This window comes from Chelmon rostratus, chromosome 8 (assembly GCF_017976325.1).
Source record: "Chelmon rostratus isolate fCheRos1 chromosome 8, fCheRos1.pri, whole genome shotgun sequence".
NCBI classification, from domain to species: domain Eukaryota; kingdom Metazoa; phylum Chordata; class Actinopteri; order Chaetodontiformes; family Chaetodontidae; genus Chelmon; species Chelmon rostratus.
In genome coordinates, this window is record NC_055665.1 from 25,163,550 (window position 1) to 25,184,362 (window position 20,813).

At 42.4% G+C, this 20,813-nt stretch overlaps 1 protein-coding gene across 1 annotated transcript in view; it reads right to left on the reverse strand.

Moving 5' to 3' along the window:
• Positions 1 to 20,813, reverse strand: part of LOC121610317 (F-actin-uncapping protein LRRC16A-like) — a 62,619-nt gene that overhangs the window by 34,580 nt on the left and 7,226 nt on the right. The window contains exon 3 of the mRNA XM_041942353.1: positions 5,949 to 5,999. Coding sequence (XP_041798287.1) covers positions 5,949 to 5,999 — 51 coding nt within the window. The remainder of the gene's footprint in view (positions 1 to 5,948; positions 6,000 to 20,813) is intronic.

Consider the following 20,813-nt stretch of genomic DNA (forward strand, 5'->3'; position numbering starts at 1 on the left):
CAAAGCTCAGTTAATGACAAATTCCTCTGATAAAACAAAGAAACAGATATAATTAGCTATTAACAACAACAAGGCAGAACTAGCTAAGGTTTTGTATTGTTTTATAGCAGGACCATTGAAAGAAGAATTAATATATTCTTCCTGTTACAAAAGAAAAGTTGATTCATAAACAATAACACACCCCCCTTGGTATGACTGGCAGCTTATAATGTGGCGGCTAATGCTGGCAAACCTTATGTCCACACCACACTAAATCATTTGGCTGACTTTATGGCTCTTCTCCACTTGTGCTACTGTCACACTGAGTTTTAGCATTCGCCATTATCTCATGTTTTGTTACATAGGCTATTTAGACCGACAGCATTTAGTGCCTTTATCATAGCACCTTAAACTCCTGAAGGAAAAGTAACTGCAGATCGTCATCAAAATACAACAACAAACCGAGCCAGTAAACACCAGAGATGGCACGTAAAGCACATTTACTGAAGAACTGAACTAGTTACTTTGCAAAGATTTCTGCATACACAACATACGAATATGAAGCAAGTACAGCTGAAACATTTAGTCGATTAATCAATTAGCGGGGAAATGTATTAATTCAAAACATTTCATAGTTCCAGTTTCTCAAATGTGCAAATTTGGTGGTTTGATTTTTCATTATTATTGTTGTTGTTATTGTCATTATTATTATTATTAAATAATTTTGAGGTTTGGGCTATTGGTTGGACCAAACAAGCACTGTGAGGGTGTTACTTTGGGCTCTGGGTAATTGGAACAACATTTTTCAGAATTTTTACAAACTAAACAGTCAATTGATCGAGAAAATAATCAGCAGATGAATCCATGAAGAAAATAAAAATTTGTTGTTGTGCAGTCCTGTTAAAAAGTTAAAATTAGCTCCACCTCAAGCAACTACGACAGTGAATGACTGCATGAGTAACAACTATCTAATCATATACTAATTTCTCTGCACTGAGTACTTTTACTTTTAATACTTTAAGTACGTTTTCCTGATTATACTTACAGACTGACACATGTACTTTTGCATGTAACAGAGTATTTTCACGGTGTGGTAGTCATACTGTTAAGGAAAGTGTCTCAACACTTAGGTCTGACATACATGCTGGTGCAGCGCTACAGTACAGCATAGTACAAGCTGGACAACAGTCTGCAGTATATATTCTGTTGACTTGTGTATTGCAAGCTTTTTGCAAAATGTTACAATATGCAGTTAACGGTGTCAAAACCTACCATGAACTGGGTCAATCAGTTCAGTTTAAACAGCCAGTAAATGGTGCGATAGCAAAGCCAATGAGAAGTGAGCACGCTGCTAAATGTGAATCTGGCCAATGCCAAGACATCATGCTGAGAGGTGTAGGGAGGAACCAAATGCCTGAGTAATTGCATCGTTCACTCATTCGTTCACTGTCCGTCTGTGACTTTAACCACTTCTCTTTTTGTCGCACAACCCAGATTCCCAAAAAGTTGACATCCTGTGTAAAACGTAAAAAAAATAGTTGAGAAGTGTTCCTGAGCTCATGCAGTAACATCCTTTCTACAATCACGTGATCATAAAGTGGTGAACCTCGCTCCATCCTCGCTTGTGAACGACTGAGTCTTTCCAGGACGCTCCAATCATGATACTATCACCTGTTACCAATCAACCTGTTTACCTGTGAAATGATCCAAACAGGTGTTTTTGGAGCAGTCCACAACTTTCCCAGTCTTTTGTTGCTCCTGTCCCATGTTGTATGTTGCTGCATCAAATTTAGAATAAGTATAAATTTACAAAAACCAATGAAGTAGATGAGATGAAGCATTCAATATGTTGTCTTCATCTGTTTTCAACGGAGTAGATGTCAAAAAACATAAGCAAATGATCACATTCTGTTTATTTATGGTTTACACAGCGTCCCAACTTTTTGGGAACTGTGGTTGTATCCTGCTTGTGTTTGTGTTCAGGAAGAGGATGATTTGATGTACAGGGATTTGTTTTAATTGTAAACATTGGGATACTGTTGCAGTGAGCCATATATTTGGGGATTACAGGGATTTATGAACATTTGTCTGGTAGTGAGAGTTCACAATGTTAGACAGCTTCATGTTTACCTTTGTTTCAGGGTTCTTTAGGTTTAGGTTAGGTTAGATGTGCAGCATTATGCTATGTTTTGGCATCAAAGTAATGAAAGGTATGTCCGGTGTGACTGTTTCTTCCCACACTTCTGGGGAATAAAGCAGAAAGCAAAGAGATAAAGAGAGCGCACAGGCATGTTAAACGTACAGCAACAAGAGAAAACAGAAAACGTGAGAGGTAAAGGGAGAGGAGAGAGCGACGAGTGAAGGAGTGTTTGTGGGTGTGAGCGCATGTGTACATGTTGGGAGGGAGACACTGACAGACTGTAAAGCCCTGCAGCCTCTCAAGAGGAGCCAAACCATCAATATGAGACACACACACACACACGCACACACACAGAAAAACCCACTGAGAAGTGCATGAGAGAGAGCTAGGGGGTGATTTCAACTACAACTGAGAGAAGAGAGACACATAGTAAAATGTTTAACTAAGGGTTTACTGCCACTGCAATACAGTTACTTAAGTATTAAGGCCTTGGGCTCCCCTCAGAGGAGCATTACTGACGAATCCCCACCTGCCGACTGTTCTCTTGTTTGTTTTAGATGCATCTCTGCGATTCCAGACAAAGATATGATATGATAGATCAAACGCAGCACTCACAATACATTCAGATGGCCAGAAGCATAAATCAACACCCAACAAAAACAAGATTTGATTCAACCAAAATCAATTTTAACAGAAAACTAGAAAAATGAAACTACGGAGGATGTATGCAGTCAATAGCTCATGTGCTGGAACAGTGAGCAAAGGCTAATCTTCATTTGCAGTTGACTCATCTCCACTGTAATATAGATTTCATGGGGAAAAAAAAAATCAATAGAGCGAAAAATGCTGTAACCATCAGCTATTCTTACAGATGCTGGCAAGCTTCATCTTAACAATGACAGCATGCAGCAGGAACCCAACCAGCTCTTGCACTACTATGACAAATTTGTGGGCAGGAAGTATATCAGTTAAGAAGAAAAGAACATTTTTGCATGTCTTAAAAATAGTGAAAGATCTTAGTGCCAAAATGAAAAGTCAATTAAATGTTTAAATGAAATGAATTTCCTGCATAAAACCAGATATTTATATCATGATTTGTGATTCTGGGATTTTGTGGTCCAAATTTTTCACTATTTTCTGACATAGGACCCGTGCGAAGGATTTAGTGTCATCAAGCCGTGAGGTTGCAGATTGCAACCAAATGAGTATCCCTCCCCTTCTAAGCATGTAGGAGAAACCTACAGCGGCTGCATAACTCCAGCAAACTGTGAAAGGCGCTCTCACTAGAGTGAGTGTTTTGGTTTGTCTGTTCCAGGCTAAACAGGTGGTCCAACATGGCGGACTCTGTGGAAGAGAACCAGATCCCTCTGTGGGCATAAAGAGCCTCATTCTAAAGTCATGAAAACGCAATGATTCTTACTTTCCGGTGATTATACACCAATGAAAACATAACTATGAACATGGGTTACTTTTAAAATAAAATGGATTAGATTTAATTGGACTGAAGACAGTGTAGGATATCCCTGCTGACCTTTAGCACAGTGGTGAGTGGGGGAGGACAAACAGACAGATAAAGGGGAAGAAACAGGGATGGAGAAAGGAGGAAGTAATCTGGATTGTTGAAAAAGAAGGGGAGGATGAGAGTGAGAAAGCTGAACGAATGGCTTAAAGGAAAGAAGGAGAGGAGAGCAAAGGTGATCTGTGGTTATCTGAGCTAAGCAGAGCAGAAGGAGAAGGTGAGGGAGGTTTACTACAACAGAAAGACGCGAAAGCCAACAGAGGAGGGATTATACTTCCTGTGTGGAAAAACAAGACCATCACGGACCGACTTCATGATTCATCACCTCATGTGTAAAATAGCAGACCTTACAAGAGCCTCTTGTTTCCACAAAATCAAAATCGCAAGACGCACCTTCAAAAATGCCCGTAACTGCTCCGAAAAGCTGCAGCAAGATGTCTCCAAAGTAAGAAGATTAAGTGCAACAGAGAGGTGTAAAGAGGTTTAGAGAAGGAGACCAAGAAAAAGAAAAACTGGAAAAATAGAGACAGAGATAGAGTGTAAAATATGACAGAAGAGAGGAGCTAGTTTTCATAAAGCAGGTGTCTAATCTCTCCAGGTCAGCAGAGAGCACACAGATAGGAAACAGATGCAGAACCAGCTACATAAACAGATCCTGAGCCTGCTGCTCGTAACACTGGAAACACATGACGTCATGTTAGACCGGGTCAGCTTGAATGTTCTTTATGGCCTGTTTGACCCCCCGTAAACCAATAAATCAGTTATCAAGCGGCCAATCAATCACCTAAACTGTCTCCAGAGGCATCTTATTGACTGGGAAGAATACGGCTATTTGAAGAGCATTGTTACCCATTTCCTGGACCTGGAGCAAGATATGATGTGCTGTTATCTTGTGACTTTGGGAGAATACTGTGAAGTGATCATCGGTCCAGATACTGGAGGTAAAACAGCAGTCTGAAGTCTGTTTCCACATACAGTCACAGCACTGTTTGGATGTTTTGCCACATTTCTTTTTACGACAGATTAACTATTTTACTGAACAATGAATCCTTTCAAAGGCAGTTTAAATTCCAAAAAACTTGATTCATTCAGGATTCAAATCAAAGTAGGGTTATAAAGTGCAACCTTATCATAAATCATATTTGAACAGGTACAGCTGATTTCAGTCAAATAAAGTTGCCTGGTTGTGACGTATGTTCTTTGCGTATTTTACAAACAATATCATCAAATCATCATAAAATCATCAAATCAGCAGATGGAGGTTGATGGAGGTTGCTCAGTGTGAAATTACAGAGTGTTTTTTCTCCAGAGCATTTTAAGGACTTCAAGTTGTGGTTTAAAAGGTCCATCTGCTGGTGAAGATCATGTGATATGACTGAAGGCACTAGTACAACTACTAAATGGACTTTGAGGCGAGATTGTTTGGCAAATTGATGTCTCCAAGGCCAAGAATAAAAAAAAATGAACATCTGCAATTCCACAACAACAGGACAAAATCTATACAAAGATCAAGATCATGCAAAATGACCAAAAGCTCTAATACGGTTAAAAAATGGGAATGAGGTGAGACTGTTTTGTCAGCCCATGTTTCAACAATACAGTGCAGTGTAGAGATGCCTAGGAACAGGTCTTTCTTTACACACATGCCACACCATTAAGTATCGGACTCATCATCAAATTAGACTAGAAACTAATTCCCATTTGAGCTGGCCTGTTGGTTGGGTCACCATAAAGCAGCTCAAGTCTGGTGTGAAGTTTAATATTGGCAGTAGAGACAGCAGCAGTTGTTGAGCTGGTGCAGCTGGAAGTTTTCGGGAACATCTGCACTGTGTTACCGCAGCGCTGGTCTTTATGTGGTCGTGCGGATGCTGGTAAAGATGATGACAGATGTTTCACTGCTAGTGACGGTGCTAACATTTGCCATCTGCGCTACATTATGGCACCACTGTTGCATGCTAAAAGAAAAAAAAACAAACAAACATCTGTATAGCTGCAATCTAGCCGGGCACACAGGGTGCTTCTACTTTAGCCTTAACCTGCTCTTTCTATCACAACGGGCATTCACACAAACTAAAAGGGGTGGCAAATGTGCAGAGCTGGAGATTACAGAATGAACCAAACGTCAGAGTTCAACCACACAGCTAAGAACTGGCTTTAGAAAAGATCTCCTCTGACACCAAGGGGATGAGGAGATGACATGTGACTGAGCTGGGGTTACAGGGAGTGATTCCAAAGTAAATGACATTGTCATAAGTGATGAATTTACACTGGAAAAAACGTTAAACTCCACTGAGCGGCTGCTGCTCTTACCTTGGCGGGAATGCGTGCCGTCAAGAGGTAGGCTCGGTGAGACGCGAGGGCCTGAGACGGGGAGAGAACAGAGGGAATAATGAGCATGTAGCTGTAAATATACACTGTGAGCAACATGAACAAGGAAATGACAGAGGACACGGAGAGCTCGCTTGTTGACTCATCAAGATGAAAAGGCTTGTGACTCTAAAACATGTCAGTCGGAATGAAAAGAGAGGAAACAAGAGAGGAATGACAGCGAGGAGAAAGATTCCTGTCCACTTGAAAACAAACATATAAACAGACAGTGACATTTACAGAAGTGTCTGGGTTTAACCAGCACAACCCACTGACATGCTTATTACAAGACGCATTTGTTTTTATTGGAGCACCCCCTGTCTGAGTGAGGCCGCCGCAGGTCGCCGCCTTTTTCTTGATTCATTATTTGTGTTGTTTCTGCCTGCAGAGCAAACTGGACACCGACTGCCACGGTGTATCACGGCGAGGACTCAGCTCGCTTCAGCTGAGTCGGGGCTTGAGGAGGTAAAACAGGAATGCAAAAACCTGACATTCCTCTCCGGACGAGCAGCCTTCAAGGGCCATTCGGCTGCTGCATTGAGAAGGCTGCCAAAGCATGCGACGCTGTTAAAGGCATGCCAGCTCTGTTTCATGGCTGCACATTAGCATGACAATATAAAAGTCTGTGGTAACAATTTCAGTGAACTGAAGTGGATTATCACAGTGCATTATAAAATAATCCAACAGAAGAACAGAGGTCAATACGATGGAAAAGTCATCGTTATTTCATTTTAGCTGTACACATTGCACAGAGTGCTGCCTTCATGTTCCATGCCATGACACTGGATTTTCTCCTGTCAAAGAACATCACAACACAGCCATGGCTGACCTTTAAAACAATTAAAGGGAAGCTGGCATGTACCTTCTTGGTGAAACCCCCCCTGGTTGGTAAGCAAAGGCTTATACTATGTGCCTCTTCATCACAGCTGAAAACTCATGTCACTAATGTTAAAAAGCCGCATGAACAACACCTTTCAAAGATAAGTGACTCAGGCCTGCTGGTTTTCAAATGCTACAACATGAAAAAAAGAGTAGCGGCTACAAAGGATGAGAAAATGCCAAAGGATGAAACGGGGATGAAAGGAATAAGAGCTGGCTTTAGAATAGATGAAACATGCAAAAAAAAGAAGCGCGTAAGGGCAGGACAGGAAATGTGAAACTGATGAGAGGGAGCAGAAAGATTGATCAGAGGGGAGGCAAAGCCGGAGAGACGGTTTGAAAGCAGGAGAGCAAACAGAAGTGGCGAGGGAGAGCACGGCATTACTAACAAGCCCAAGATAAACAATGACGGAAAGGAAGGAAAGCAGAAAAGGAGGCAAACGAGAGAACACACAAGGAAACAAGATTAAGCAACGCCACTATCTTTCTGAAAGACGTGGAGAAAAAAAAACAAAAAAACAGAGGGATGAGACAGAGACAGGGGGTAAAAATGGATGACAGTGTCTCCCAGGCCTGTGTGGCTCAGCTCCACAGGCAGGGTGTGTGTGGGTTGACGTGATGGAGGCAGACAGGCAGGCCTGTGCGACCAAAGATAACCTCCCCTAAAGAGCACCAGTCACCACCGCCCCGCTCAACGCTCTCCTCTCTCCTCTCTCCTGGTCTCTGCTCCGTCAGACTACCTCCCACTTTATTTGGAGCTGAGACAGAAAGCAAGCACGCTCGAAACATTGCTAATAACCCTCCACTGCACGGGGTCCGCCCACAAAATCAGTCAGTAAACCGTGATGGATGTATGCAACAGCCAGTTTGGTAATACATTTACCGTCTTCTCTTGCAAAGAAGTTTGAGTCAGCTGGGCGTTTGCTGAAGGGGCACTCCACTGACTTCACACATTAAGTTCAGGAAGTACTATTTAGCCGGTGAATCCCCTGAATAAAGCCTCTTGTGGCTCTGGAGGGACTTTCCAATGTCTGAAAGTAACCCTGACGTTGTCACGGGCTTATTTTGGACCCATACTAAAGGCTAAAAATCTGAATATCTCAATCTGAGGTTTTTTTTGTTTTGACTTCAGAGAGTAGCCCTCAGCAACCACTTTATCATAACTGACAGAAACAGTTGCCAAACTTCTGAAAATAATAATTTCAAGTCATAATAAAGTAGAATTACCTTTCAGACACATTTTATGATGCTTTACACTGAGCGACAGAGAAACAGTGATCATAAAGTACGTAAAAAGACATTCCCAGAGGTGAAAAAACAGTGTGGAAATGAGTTCTTGGCTGCAGCGCTTAGGACATAAGGAAGCTTCCTTCTTTTTATTTTCTGGGAGCTGTGGTTCTGTGTATCTGCCAGCATTAAGTCTTGGTTTTAGTTTCAACAGTACAAGTGAGAAACACCAGGTTTTATCGGTGTGGGAGCTGAATAGCTTCAGCTGCAGTCACACCCAGTAACCACCCAGAACCTGCTGAGTCTGAGAGGAGGGGAGGCACCGACTGACCACAGAGGCTTCATCTTCTCTGCCCGGTCACACTGCGCAGACAAACGGGGCAAATCATTCAGTACTTCCAATGCATTAAAGGACACACGGACACTTTTATGACTGACCGTCATAATGAGTTCAGTGCACTTTCTGACTTGTTCACAGCGTTTTAAACATGCTTTGATTCATGTTGTCACAGTCTGGAGGAGTTCTCCTCCTCCAGTCAATGCATGACTGCCCCTCTGCACTCACTGCTCTCTCCATCTGCCCTTTTCAGTGGACAAAGCCATAACACCCCACTGTTTCATGACCCCCTCCTCTCTGTATCTGCACCCCCCCCCACTCCACCCCCCTTTCTCACTGTGTCTTAAGTGGACTTAGAGCCTTGAGCCTTGTCATCAGCCAATGATTTCCCAGCTACCACCATCCCGCCTTTAGCTCCACTCAGCCAACCAGATGGCAGCAGCATTGGAGCATGTCTATAAGACCAGAGAGAGCATCTGCTATCACTCTCTCTCTCTCTGTAACACACACACACGCACACGCACACACACACACACTGGGGGCTCACAGTTCACATACAAGATAACTGCCACAGGCTCTAAAGCACCATTTGTCTCCTTGGCCTGTCACACAAACACACACACACACACACACACACACACACACACACACACACACACACACACACACACACACACACACACACACACACACACACACACAGACAGTTTCTGAGCCAAAATCATTCTGTTATGAAAGTTTGACACAGATTTCTTTGATACAATTTTCTAGGTTTTCACGTGGATAGTAATATCATGTTTAATAGCTTCTTAACAGAATGAACAACACACACTATTCACAATTTCTGCCTCACACACACACTCAAAACACACAATAAAAGAAAGTCTCAAATCCCATTAAAGGGTCAGCAATAGATGCACAAATCTGGAAAGTGTGTGTGTGTGTGTGTGTGCGCATGCACGCTGTGTAATCCATTCACTGTATTACCATTCACAGATTATCTTTTTTCTGTCAAACTGTCAACCCCACCTACCCCTCTCCAATTGACCAAACCCACATGTGCACACTCAGACACACACAGTGTTACTATGGCAACAGCTAGCCCATACTGCACACACACACACACACACACACATTTGTGAATACACAGATAGACACTCCCTCACACATGAAAAGTAGCACGCTGCAGTGCCAAGTCTTGCTTGAGAATGTCAATGAGTTTTCACCCCCCTAAACAACGCTCACGCTGGCCTACAGTTAAGCTGAATCTCTGTCGGAACTGAAGCGATACAGAGCAGCATTTCATCTGCAGCCACTGAGCTGCCACAGGAAACCTTTTTTTGGTGGGGGTCCACCAAAAATACTTTGATTCATCCATCACGTCCACGCTTTATTACTATATCCATCCATCATGTTATTTCACATCTATTGCTTTAATCCGGTTTTGTTTGGGTGAGAAAAACCAAAAAACTTTCTTCGAAAATTCCAGCTACGAATGCTTCAGAGCGTTTGACCGCCCTGAGGAATGCCTGATTCATCTCGCTGGAACTTTACCCATTAAGACAGAAAGTTTCATGCCAGATAAGTCAGGTATGACCCTTATGTCTCCTCTTGTACTTGCAGCAGTCTTGATCGTCTTTTACTCTGTCCTTGAAGAAGCAGCTTGGCATGATGGGAAACACACTCATTTGCTTTCTAGTACATATTAAGACGAGAACGTTAACAGCACTCTCACATCTGCCGAACGTGAAGCTACAGCCAGGAGACAGTTAGCTTAGCTTAGCATAGAGAATAGAAACAGGCTGGCTCTGTCCAAAAGGTAACCACATCTACCCAGCAGCACCTCGAAAGCTGCTAATTAACACAGACATTAATCATTAAAAACTGTGGTTTTATGAGGCGCTATGTGCTGGACTACACCCTTGAGCAGTTTTTATGTGAAACTGAGCCAACAGTCTCCTGGTTGTAGCTTCATCATTAAAAGACAAACGTGTGAGTGGTACCCTTCACGTCTACTTCTTGGCAAAAAAAGTGTATAACCAGAGTTGCCCGATTCCTTTAAACTGTAACATATTTGAACAACGGCGCAGCAATACGTACAAAAAGGTCAATGTTGCGATTAATCACTGGACAGAAAATATGGATGCATCCATTATGTGTTTAAGTAATAATAATAATAATAATAATAATAATAGAAGATAAAGTATACAATCATCTGTTGCATCACTAATACAAATTGCTCAGGGGGGAAAAAGACACATTCATCCCCACACTACTGCTGACACAGACTCTTTATTGCATAACTAAAGCCAGTACGTCCTCCATGTGCATGTGTGTTTGTGTATAACATTAATGAGTCATGATGTGCGGGCTGCAAACTGAAACTGTCAACACAGCACAGTGGAACAAGAGTATTTTTAGGGCTATGCAGAAAAAAAAAGAGAGAAACAGAACAAAAGAGGAAGGGAGGGAGGGAGAGAGAGGGAGGGATCAGCCATTGACTGAAGCACAGTGGACACCAGAGAGACAGAGAGTGAGCGAAGGGGAGGAGACGGAAGGTCAAAACAAAGTGAAATCACTTAATAGATTCTAAGTGCTGTTTTGCTGATAAGGAGCCAAGATTTAAATCCAATCAGAGGCGGAGATATTTAATGAAGGGAAGTGTTAAAAAGCAGCTTCGTCTCTGTTAAAACCAGTGCTGCAGGGATGACCCCATCTTAGCTTTTAATACACTGAAATCAATCAGCTCACCCCGGATCCAGTGCTGTGGATCTCTCTCCTCCTCCTATCCTGCACCTCTCTGCTTTCCCTTCCGCTCTTTCGTTCCTTAATCTCTTAATGTCCTCATCGTTCTTCAGCCGTCCTCTCTCTCTACCTAAGAGCACACCGTATATGATTACAGAAGGTTGTCAATGGTAAAAAATGACCATGTTGCCCATTTTATGCACACTATAGGCTTTATGCTGTGCAACATACTATTGGATAATCGAGCCATCACTGCACAGACAAATCCATTCTGAGAAAGCAGAAAAATGCTCTGTGCTTTTTTCTTCCACTGCATTCTTGCCCTCTCTATCTTCCTTATCTCAAATTGGATGCCAGGTGGACTGCACCATGAAGAAATGTTTACTGTACACGAGGTACAGTCATTATACAACATACTAACACACTGTAAAGTGTAACCTGAAATACTTCTTCTCTCATTTCTTTCTTCTTGTGCTTCCTTCAGTGCCATCTTCCTGTTATTGTTTGCACATATGTAGGTACACATGAATATGCATGGGCTGCATATTTGTGTGTGTGTGAGGTGAGAAGAGGAATGTGGATGATGAAGAGGAGGCATACCTAGAGACAACACAGCAGAAGAAGACACGCACGTGTGCACACACACACACACAGGCTCGCTTTTATCTTTGAATAATCAGGGATGGTGTAACTCAATGTAAGAGAGGAGTAAGACTCTCCAGGCTGCTGCTCAACAGGCTAATATACAGCAGCAATTATACAAGGCAAAATTACTGTACAGTACCCTTTTGTTCAGAGGTCCACACAGCTCTCGGGAACTAACAACCTGACTATAGTACAAGAAATAGTACAAATACTCAAGCCGAAAAAAACCTTTTTACTTCAGTGTGTTGCCAGCAGCACTTATAGTGATTCTGACTGCTGGGATGAGTGCTCACAGTGCTACCAAAAGACACCAAAACCATGCATGTACTCCAAATGGTTCAAGAACAGCTATCCATTTACTTTAAGTATGTCTTAAATCAGTGTTTTAGGCTCTTCTACTGTAACTGGTTGGTTTTGTAAATTTACTGCCCCACATCCATTGAAGAGCAGTGCACACACGGTTCTCTCAGCTTTTCTATGGGACCATCCAGTTCCAGACTAAACGGGTCTAGAAAATCATATATTCCATCCATCTCCTAGATCATTTTATTGTGGGTGCAGAGGGTGAAAATAACATTTTTTGTTACAAACAGGAGTACTGTATGCAAATTAGTCATTTTTAAAGATGTGCACAAGTAGGTTGAACACAAATACATTTATATTAAGTCAGTTTGAGCTAACCTCTCAAAGTCTCACAACTGTACCTTACACAAGCCATCTAATCTGTCAAAACATCCTAAAAACGACCCTGAACAAAATTTTAAACTGTTAATCCCCTCAGATGCAGAGGAAGCACAATTCTCTGTTTTCCTGCCATGTGCCTGAAGTGGGAATTGGCTCTCAAGCCAAAGATAACCACTTATCTGCAATGATAGAGCGAGACAGAGCCTCAGTCAGGCTCACACAGGAGAGATCACCACGATGGGATCTGCTCTAAAGGCCACTTGAACGTAATCTGCTTTCAGAAAATAAAAGCCTCCTCGCCGCTCAAAACTCAGGCAGAGAAATCATTTGTTTTACAATACGCCGATTCTCCGCTGCCAAGACAAGCTGCTGACAGTGCAGCTGAGGTCTGGTCGTGTAGTGTCTGCAGACTCACACTGCGCCAAAACCACAGCAAAATGTGAGAATGTAGAACTCTTTCATAGTACAGCATGTTCAGTGATAGAGCTAACATGAAATCTGGTCTTCTCTCTGCAGTCACAGACCTGACCTGAGAATCATGCTATGACTGTCTGGACCGTTCTACTAAACAGTATAACACCATCCAACACAACAGCCAGCAGACAGAGTGGTGAGCGGTCTGCAGCATCCTTATATGACAACTGAAGACATCACCTTTAATATTCATAGAATGGTCTAGAGAATCGCTACAAAAATAATAACTAAAAGCTTTCGGGGTAAAAATCATTGCTTAATCCTCATTGCTTAGGCAGCACAAATGCTTGATAATGTAACATTTTTTTGGGAAAGAGTCTCCAAGCTGCTAATCAGTTTGTCAGGATAGATGCCACTTTTTTTTCCCACCACATTATGGATATCCCATTCTGGAGCAAACCCACTCTGCAGTGCACGCTGTACCCTCCACACACAGCACACCAGCAGCCAAGGAGAGCATTAAGAGAGAGACATCAATTTTATTTTATCACTGCCCTGCTCATCATTATGTGTTTTACTGCTGAGGAGATGTGCACGGGGGGGAACAAAGGCGGCTGACGGTGGTACTACCCGAAAAGATTTGATTGGCTTGTCTCATCAGACCACAGCTGCAGCGGGCTGAGGCATGAATAAATGTGGCGTCTGATTATGTTATATTTCATGGTTTACTTCAATCTTTTTTTTTTTTATTGCTGCTGTTGCTTTTTGTTTTCGGTGAGAGCACAAAGTGTTTGCGAATATGCACAATGTGTTCAATAATAAATGAGACCTATACAATGTAAGATTGAGGACTGAAAGAGATGGAAACACTTCTGAGACAATAAAATTTGCTTTCAGCGGCTGACAATTTGTCTTCTGAGTGAAAACAAATCCATTCCTGTTGAATTAGACACAATCAAATAACAGTAATTTAATGCATGTTACCATATAAATTATCTCTGCATGCTGCCTGTGTATCAGTGCCTCACTAACAAGCATGAAATATCCAGTCAATCTCCGAAACACGTCAAAGCGTTCAAAGGGCCGGGCAGAGGGATTAAACGATTGTGCTTTCAGATTAAGACTATAGTCCAGGTTGGCGGGACACCCCCTAACACTGAAAAGGTATCAGGGTTTTTAGAAACTGGACTCTGGTGGGAGTGATAGACAGGGTTCCTCTTAGAACAGTGTCGGCCTGCAGGGCGTCCTCCAAGAGCCCTGTGTGTGTTTAGGTTACAGAGATAAGAAATAATCACAAGGGTTCATTCATTCATCAGCATGCCAGCCAGACACAATGGGGAAGAGGCTTGTGTGTGTGTGTGTGTGTGTTGGTGTGTGTGGGTGTGTAGCTATGTGATGGTGAGCCAAGGTTTCTTGGTAAATAGGATATTGCTTCAGACCACAGGGATGAAAAGAGTGGAGCACAGAAAACCAGAGAGAGAGGAACAGATGATTATTTTTACAAGGAACGTAACAAAGAAAAGCCAAGTGGAGAGAGAAGAGTCTCTCTCTCCTCAAACTGACGGAGAGAGAGACATGCGCAGGTGTGACAGGGAGGAGAGGAGAGAGAGAAAGACGAAAGGAAAGACAGAGACAAAGGCAGAGTGGGGAGAGGGAGGGGACTTCATTCTGGGCTGGTGTTGGCATTACCCATGGTTTCCCTCTGGAGCGGGTAAATAACATCAGGCGGCACCAATAACACACACACACACAAACACACAGTGCTGAACACTGATTTCAGTGATAAAAACCCAGTTAGCGCGGTTTAGATCATGAATGATATTTCCCCTGAAGTTAACCAAAGGTCCTCTCATGATTCGATTTATATAATCAAAGGAAACATGATCAAAGGAAGATGCAGATGATGTAAAACTAATACTGGGTTTCCTGTAATGACGCTAATGGGACTGAATGCAAACAAATCAGAAAACAGAAAACCTTTAGTTGGGTGGTTCACGGTTGAAGGTTTTGAAGAGAAAAAAACATAGGAGAGGAGGGCCCTGCTTTTGTGCAAGTTTCACAAATCAATACCCAGTTCAGCATATTACTGACCTGTTAAAATCCACACACACACATGACTGCACGCATGACTGAGGGTATTTCCTTGATGATCAACGTCTGCTGTATGGGATGTGAACTCGCTATCAGCTCTGTATGCTATGTGTAATAATGATAACAAATATTATGCACTGCATACCAGGAAACAATCACATGAAATCAAATAAAACAGAACAATGGGGGGGGGGGGGGGGGGGTGGCAGCTAGCAGAAGGAAACAATAGAAGCAGTGATGCAACATTAACTGCAAGGACACAATAAAAGCCAAACATGCGGCCAAAGCATATGACAGCGCTGGTGGTGAAGTCAGTGCAGTCGTCTCTCTGAGAAACAGCTCCATGTGTGTGACAGAGTCCTTGACGGCAGAGACAAACTGTACGACACCATACACATGCTTCCATCCACCTCTGATCTGTATTGATCTGGTTTAAAGCTCACGGTCTGAATAATCCTCGAGATTAAATTATGGGTTTAAAAACAAATTCTCCTCATATGGGCTACTAAAATGACAGGCAGGCCTCTGTGAAAGAGACACATCATGCAGCTCGTCTTCGTCTTCAATCACTCAGGCTTCTCTGTTTTGACAGGACACGTCACGCTGATTGGACCTGATTGTTTCTGTGGCTGTTTACTACGACATGTTGCGCACAATTGTCATTATCATCCAATCAATGCTGACTGTTGCCGTGACCTATAAACCCCATTCAATTACATCCAGTGAGAGCACACTGTACCGACCTGGCCAATGCACTGTTAGACCAAACAGCCACTTTTCCCACAGTAAGACCAAACAGGACTAGTTCAGCATGTTCACATGCAAAAAATGAAATAGGAATAGGAAAAAAGGTTTAAAAGAGCTCTGTTAAGTAACAAGAACTTATTTGCCTCATTTGATCTGACTGAACTGGTTAAAACCAGGCATATTGTAAGTCAGCACTTTGAGATTATAAAGCCAAACCTATCCAGCCAACGACCTGAGGCAGGGTCAATTATATTACGATGACTGTCTGAGTGACAATGACCCTGACCTGCGAGATAATGAAGATGAATGACTGTGGGAGGGGCTTGCATGCAGCCAGGCTATGCTGCTGGTTAATATCTCCCCAGGGAGACTTTTGTAGGGCATTGTGGGCTGGAAACAAGCTAAGCCTTGCAATAAAAAAATATCCCTATTCAGCCCGATGGGGAGTAATAAAACACAGAGTGAGAGTGATGTGAAAATGTGACCGTGAGTGACGAGACTTAAGGACATGATGAGCATCTTCAAGCTTATTTTGAAAAACGGCCAAACAGGGAAAGGACAAACAGTTACTCACTGCATATATATACCACCACTGTATGAGTGACTGTACAACAGAAATAAAAATACACCATGTATACTGTGCGTTTTGGCAAAAAATGAACAAGGCACAATGAATTCTTGTACAATCCTATGTGGGTTTAGAAGAGGCTTTTATTTTGACATTTTAGAGATAAAAAGTCTGCTGATTATGAGAGAAGTTTGTCGAGGCATTTGTGTTTGAGGCTACCACATACCTAGCAACACAACACCATAATGTTGACACCATGTTGGCTAATGTGGAGCATTTTATGCATTATGCTTTGGGGAAATATTTTGCTTAGGTGTTTATTTTTGTGAAATTTGTAGCCTTTCCACTGTGCATTATGGTCTCTTCGTGGTGGCGCAGGGAGCGATGATGCAAAGAGGCTGTGAAGGGTTTGATTCTCTACAACTGCAGGGAGGTTATACTGCTGCCATGGTGCTTTGCAGTAAAGAGCTGAAAAACAGGCCCAGGAAGTGTGTCCACTTCACAGCACGGCAAGAGTGAGACAACAATTACACACACACACATGCACATACACACTGAGAATCCACTCCACACAAAATTCCTCCTAATTAAGCGGCTCGCTCAGCTGAGTCTGTGTGAACGCTTCACAAAAACCAAACCACTCCACAAAAGGCCAGAGAGAAGCTGTGTGATAGCATGTTGTGGATGCACAGTGTGCTAAAATTAGACTCCCTGACTAACCTAAACTAGCATCTGCATTCAGCCTATACTGAAAGACAGCTCCGGCTGATTTGGTCACAGTATGACGCAGCGAATCAGCCTCAAGTTGAGAGGACTCGCTGTGGAGTGTTTTTTAGGTGCTTCTGTCCTATTTAAAATGCACGAGGAGATAACACACTGCTCTGTTTGCACAGAAGCAAAGAAGTGTACCAAATGAGATTACTTCAGACCGACACTGAATGTTTAAATATATCCATATTTTGATCTGTGCGAGGGAGGAATCAAGTCACCAGTGGAGTCTCACAGCTGGACTGAACTGTGTTTGACACTTTTCCCTCCCAGCAACAAGGTGAATGCAGTCCTCACCAGGCTCAGCTAAGACCAGTATATGATGCTGTTTGCATGTTTCCTACCTTTGAAAGGAAAGTGGGGTAATTAACGAGTGATGCACAAATCACATGCAAAGTATAATCAAATCTACTGTGTTTGATAGAACAGAAATCATTGCAACAGTGGACTATACAGTGACTGTAGTACTGTCTATACTCAGCAGGGAACTGGTGACCTGTTTGCCACTTTTTTCTGCTCGGTTAGCTCTGTGTGTCACCCCAATTATGTTAATAATCACCACAGCATTATGGCAGAAATCACAGGGGACTTTGAAGCAGAGTTAACTATTTAATAGACACAATGATTATATGCCAAACAAGATTAGAACTGTTTGAACTCAGGCTGAACCTCGGTCAAAGGACAAAGAGCAGTGTTTCTTTGGTTGTGTCCACTCAAACGAGCAAAAGCTCAAAAACACGGGATACAAAAATGTCTCACAACTTCAAAACTATAAATAGCAGGGAAGACTCCTGTAAGATCACTGTGGTTTTGTCAGCCGACAAATCTCAAAATAACACCCACTGAATGACTTGTAGAAAAGAAAGGGAAAGAAAGCTCACGTCTCTGCTTCCTGAGCAATGAAGTTATTCTATTCTATTATATTCTTTAAAGGCACAGAGACAGAAAATGACGTTTGTGGTACATTTAAACATGTTTAAATGCACAGGACAGTGTATAGTGGGCAACCAACCAGAGCCTACAATACCTAAAATGTAAACATAGCAATAAATGCACAGCTATTTTTATAACCTTTCTGCAAAGAAAAGCCGCCACACTACAAGAAAAACTGTAAGAGCCAACAACAAAGACTGGATCCTACAGTCTATTATCAAAGGGAATTTAAAATGTGAAGGATACTTGTTCTGCAGCCCTCAAGGAAGAGCTTTTAGTACCGCTAACAAAAGATACTAGTGCCGGTTCCCATGAGAGGACATTACAGGTGATCATCAGGGAGTAGAGAACTGGGTCACTTCCATTTTCTCACTGGCCCTAATGACAGACCTCAGGGTTAAAGAAAAGGAGAGAGGGGTGGCGGGAAAGACAAGTTGGACAAGATTCTAGGCTTTGGTCTGTTCTCAGATGTAAGTTTAAGAGTTTTTAAACCTTGAGAAGATCTTTCAGTGCATTTATTCTCACAGAGGTTTGTAGAATTCGTAAGAGATATTAGTGTCCTTACAAAACTCATAGTATTTGTAGAAATGCTGCATCAAAGCTGCAAAGAAATACAATTATTCAGGCGTTATTGTTCTTTCTGAACAGCTCGGTTCCCATCATTTCTGTTGGTGCACCTTTGAATTATTCTTCAGTGATTGACCCCTTTTTCTTCAAGGCTGTAATTGGTCAATTTTGCAGAAAGTTTGAGGAATCTGACAAAGAAAAATACAGAAGTGTGACTGTTCCAGTTTTTAAAAATCCACATTGCACTCCTGGACTGCGCTGTCCTAAATTTACACTTACACACCACGGCGGCGTCGTGGCAGTCATAAGATTCAAATCCGTGATGTGCAGCTGCTTTGTTTCACACTGTGTCATCGCTGCTGTGTTGGGGCCACTCCCACACACAAAGCAAACAACGAGATGCAATAAAGCAGTTAACCATTGGTGACAGCCTCTGCCTCGGACAAACACACGCCCATACACTTTCCTTTATTCACACCGAGAGATCAGGAGGAAGTTGGACACCACGTCAAGCCTTTGTCAAAGTTTCAAATGGGAGCCCAGGATCTGTGAATGGCTAACACTGACTAAGCTGACTAAACTGTACATGTGACAAACTCATTGGAGTAAAACTTTTCTCATGCAAGTGTTGGACAGTGCAGCTGTTTCTTCCTCCCTCCATCCTCTGGGCCCCGTTCAGTACGTCTCATCGCCAGTTTCCTCTCCCTCCTTCTCCCATCCTCCTTCCTCTGCCCCTCGCCTCTTCCCCGGGGTGTGTTTGATGGACTGATGTTATTATCTCTACCTCCTTCATCCCTCCGTCTTCAAAGGAGGGAGATGACTGTATCTATCAAGCTTTAGTGTGCTTAAGAGACGCCTCGGGCGCTGTACTGCTCCGCTCCCAGTCTGAGAAAAGCTTGGCGGGAAAAAGGGGGAAAGACTTGTGTGGATTTGACAGCAAATTGATAGTGGAAATAACCAAATTCCTTTCTTCATTATGAGTGTTATCTACACTGAAGATGGATGCCTGGTATTGTCTGATGTAAATCAAGCTCCTGACTGTATGTGGCTGCAGTTCGTTGACAAAGGAAGTTCAATAAATGTCAACAAAAACATCAAGCCTGGACTGTAAATATCAGCGGGAGACAGATGAGTTGTCTGGAAATACCAAACTGGGAAGGTTAGATATCAGGCTGAATATTCATTCATGGTTTAGAAGCACTCTGATGGAGTACAATATAACGTCAAACTGGAAACTGAAGAGAACAAAGACAAAAATAAAACTTGCTATGATGGAACATCCAAAAAAGGCGATACTCGGTGGTACAGTGATATGATCTGCAGCTGACAGATCACGTCACACCCACAGGTCTGTGTTATACTCTCAGCCACACGAGGCAGGCAGCAGAATCAGTCGGTCCATTAAACAACACTACACTGGACATCTTCTCCTCTCCTCAGACAAGCACAAGCACATCCTTATCCTGTATTTCACTCTCTGACTCATTACCACACTCCACTACAATTTCATTTCCTGCATAATGGCAGTTTTCTATTTTCATTTACCCTGTTCTTTTATGGCTTTTGTTTTGCATTGTTCCCCGTGCATATTTCATTGAGACTGTGCTAACCAATCCAATTATCTTTGTGCTGGTGTGATATATACAGTATATACTGTATATATGCATATACATATATACATATTACTTTGCACAGTCAAGTGAATTATAGACCACAAAACAATTTTAAAAAATGTAAGCAATACATATGTAATGTTGCCTATATTGTTAGTGCTAGTGCTATATTGTTGTTTTTAGGGTGACTTTATTAAAGGGCACTGTCTCTGCTAAATAAATAGTAAGTAACAAATATCTGGGCTAATGAGGTTATTCTTTGAGTTTAAAAAGCTCCATGCAGAGCCACAGAAGAGATGAGAGTGATCCTCATGTGTGAAATCAGCACAGTGGTGCTTTAACATTTTGCTGCATCATACTTCTCAGAAACACTTCAGACTGAGTTTCATATTACAGCCACCACTCATTCGATTTGATCTAAAACGATCTAAAAGTATGTTGTTATTTCATCATGTCCAGCATTCTCCAAGTCCACGACATGTTTGTGTGTTCTCTCCGAGCCACTTCCTGCATAATGGGTTTCTCAAACTCCGTTCTTCTGCAGAGCAACAAACAGTGGTTTGTTTGTTCAGCCCGCTCAAGCAGAGCGT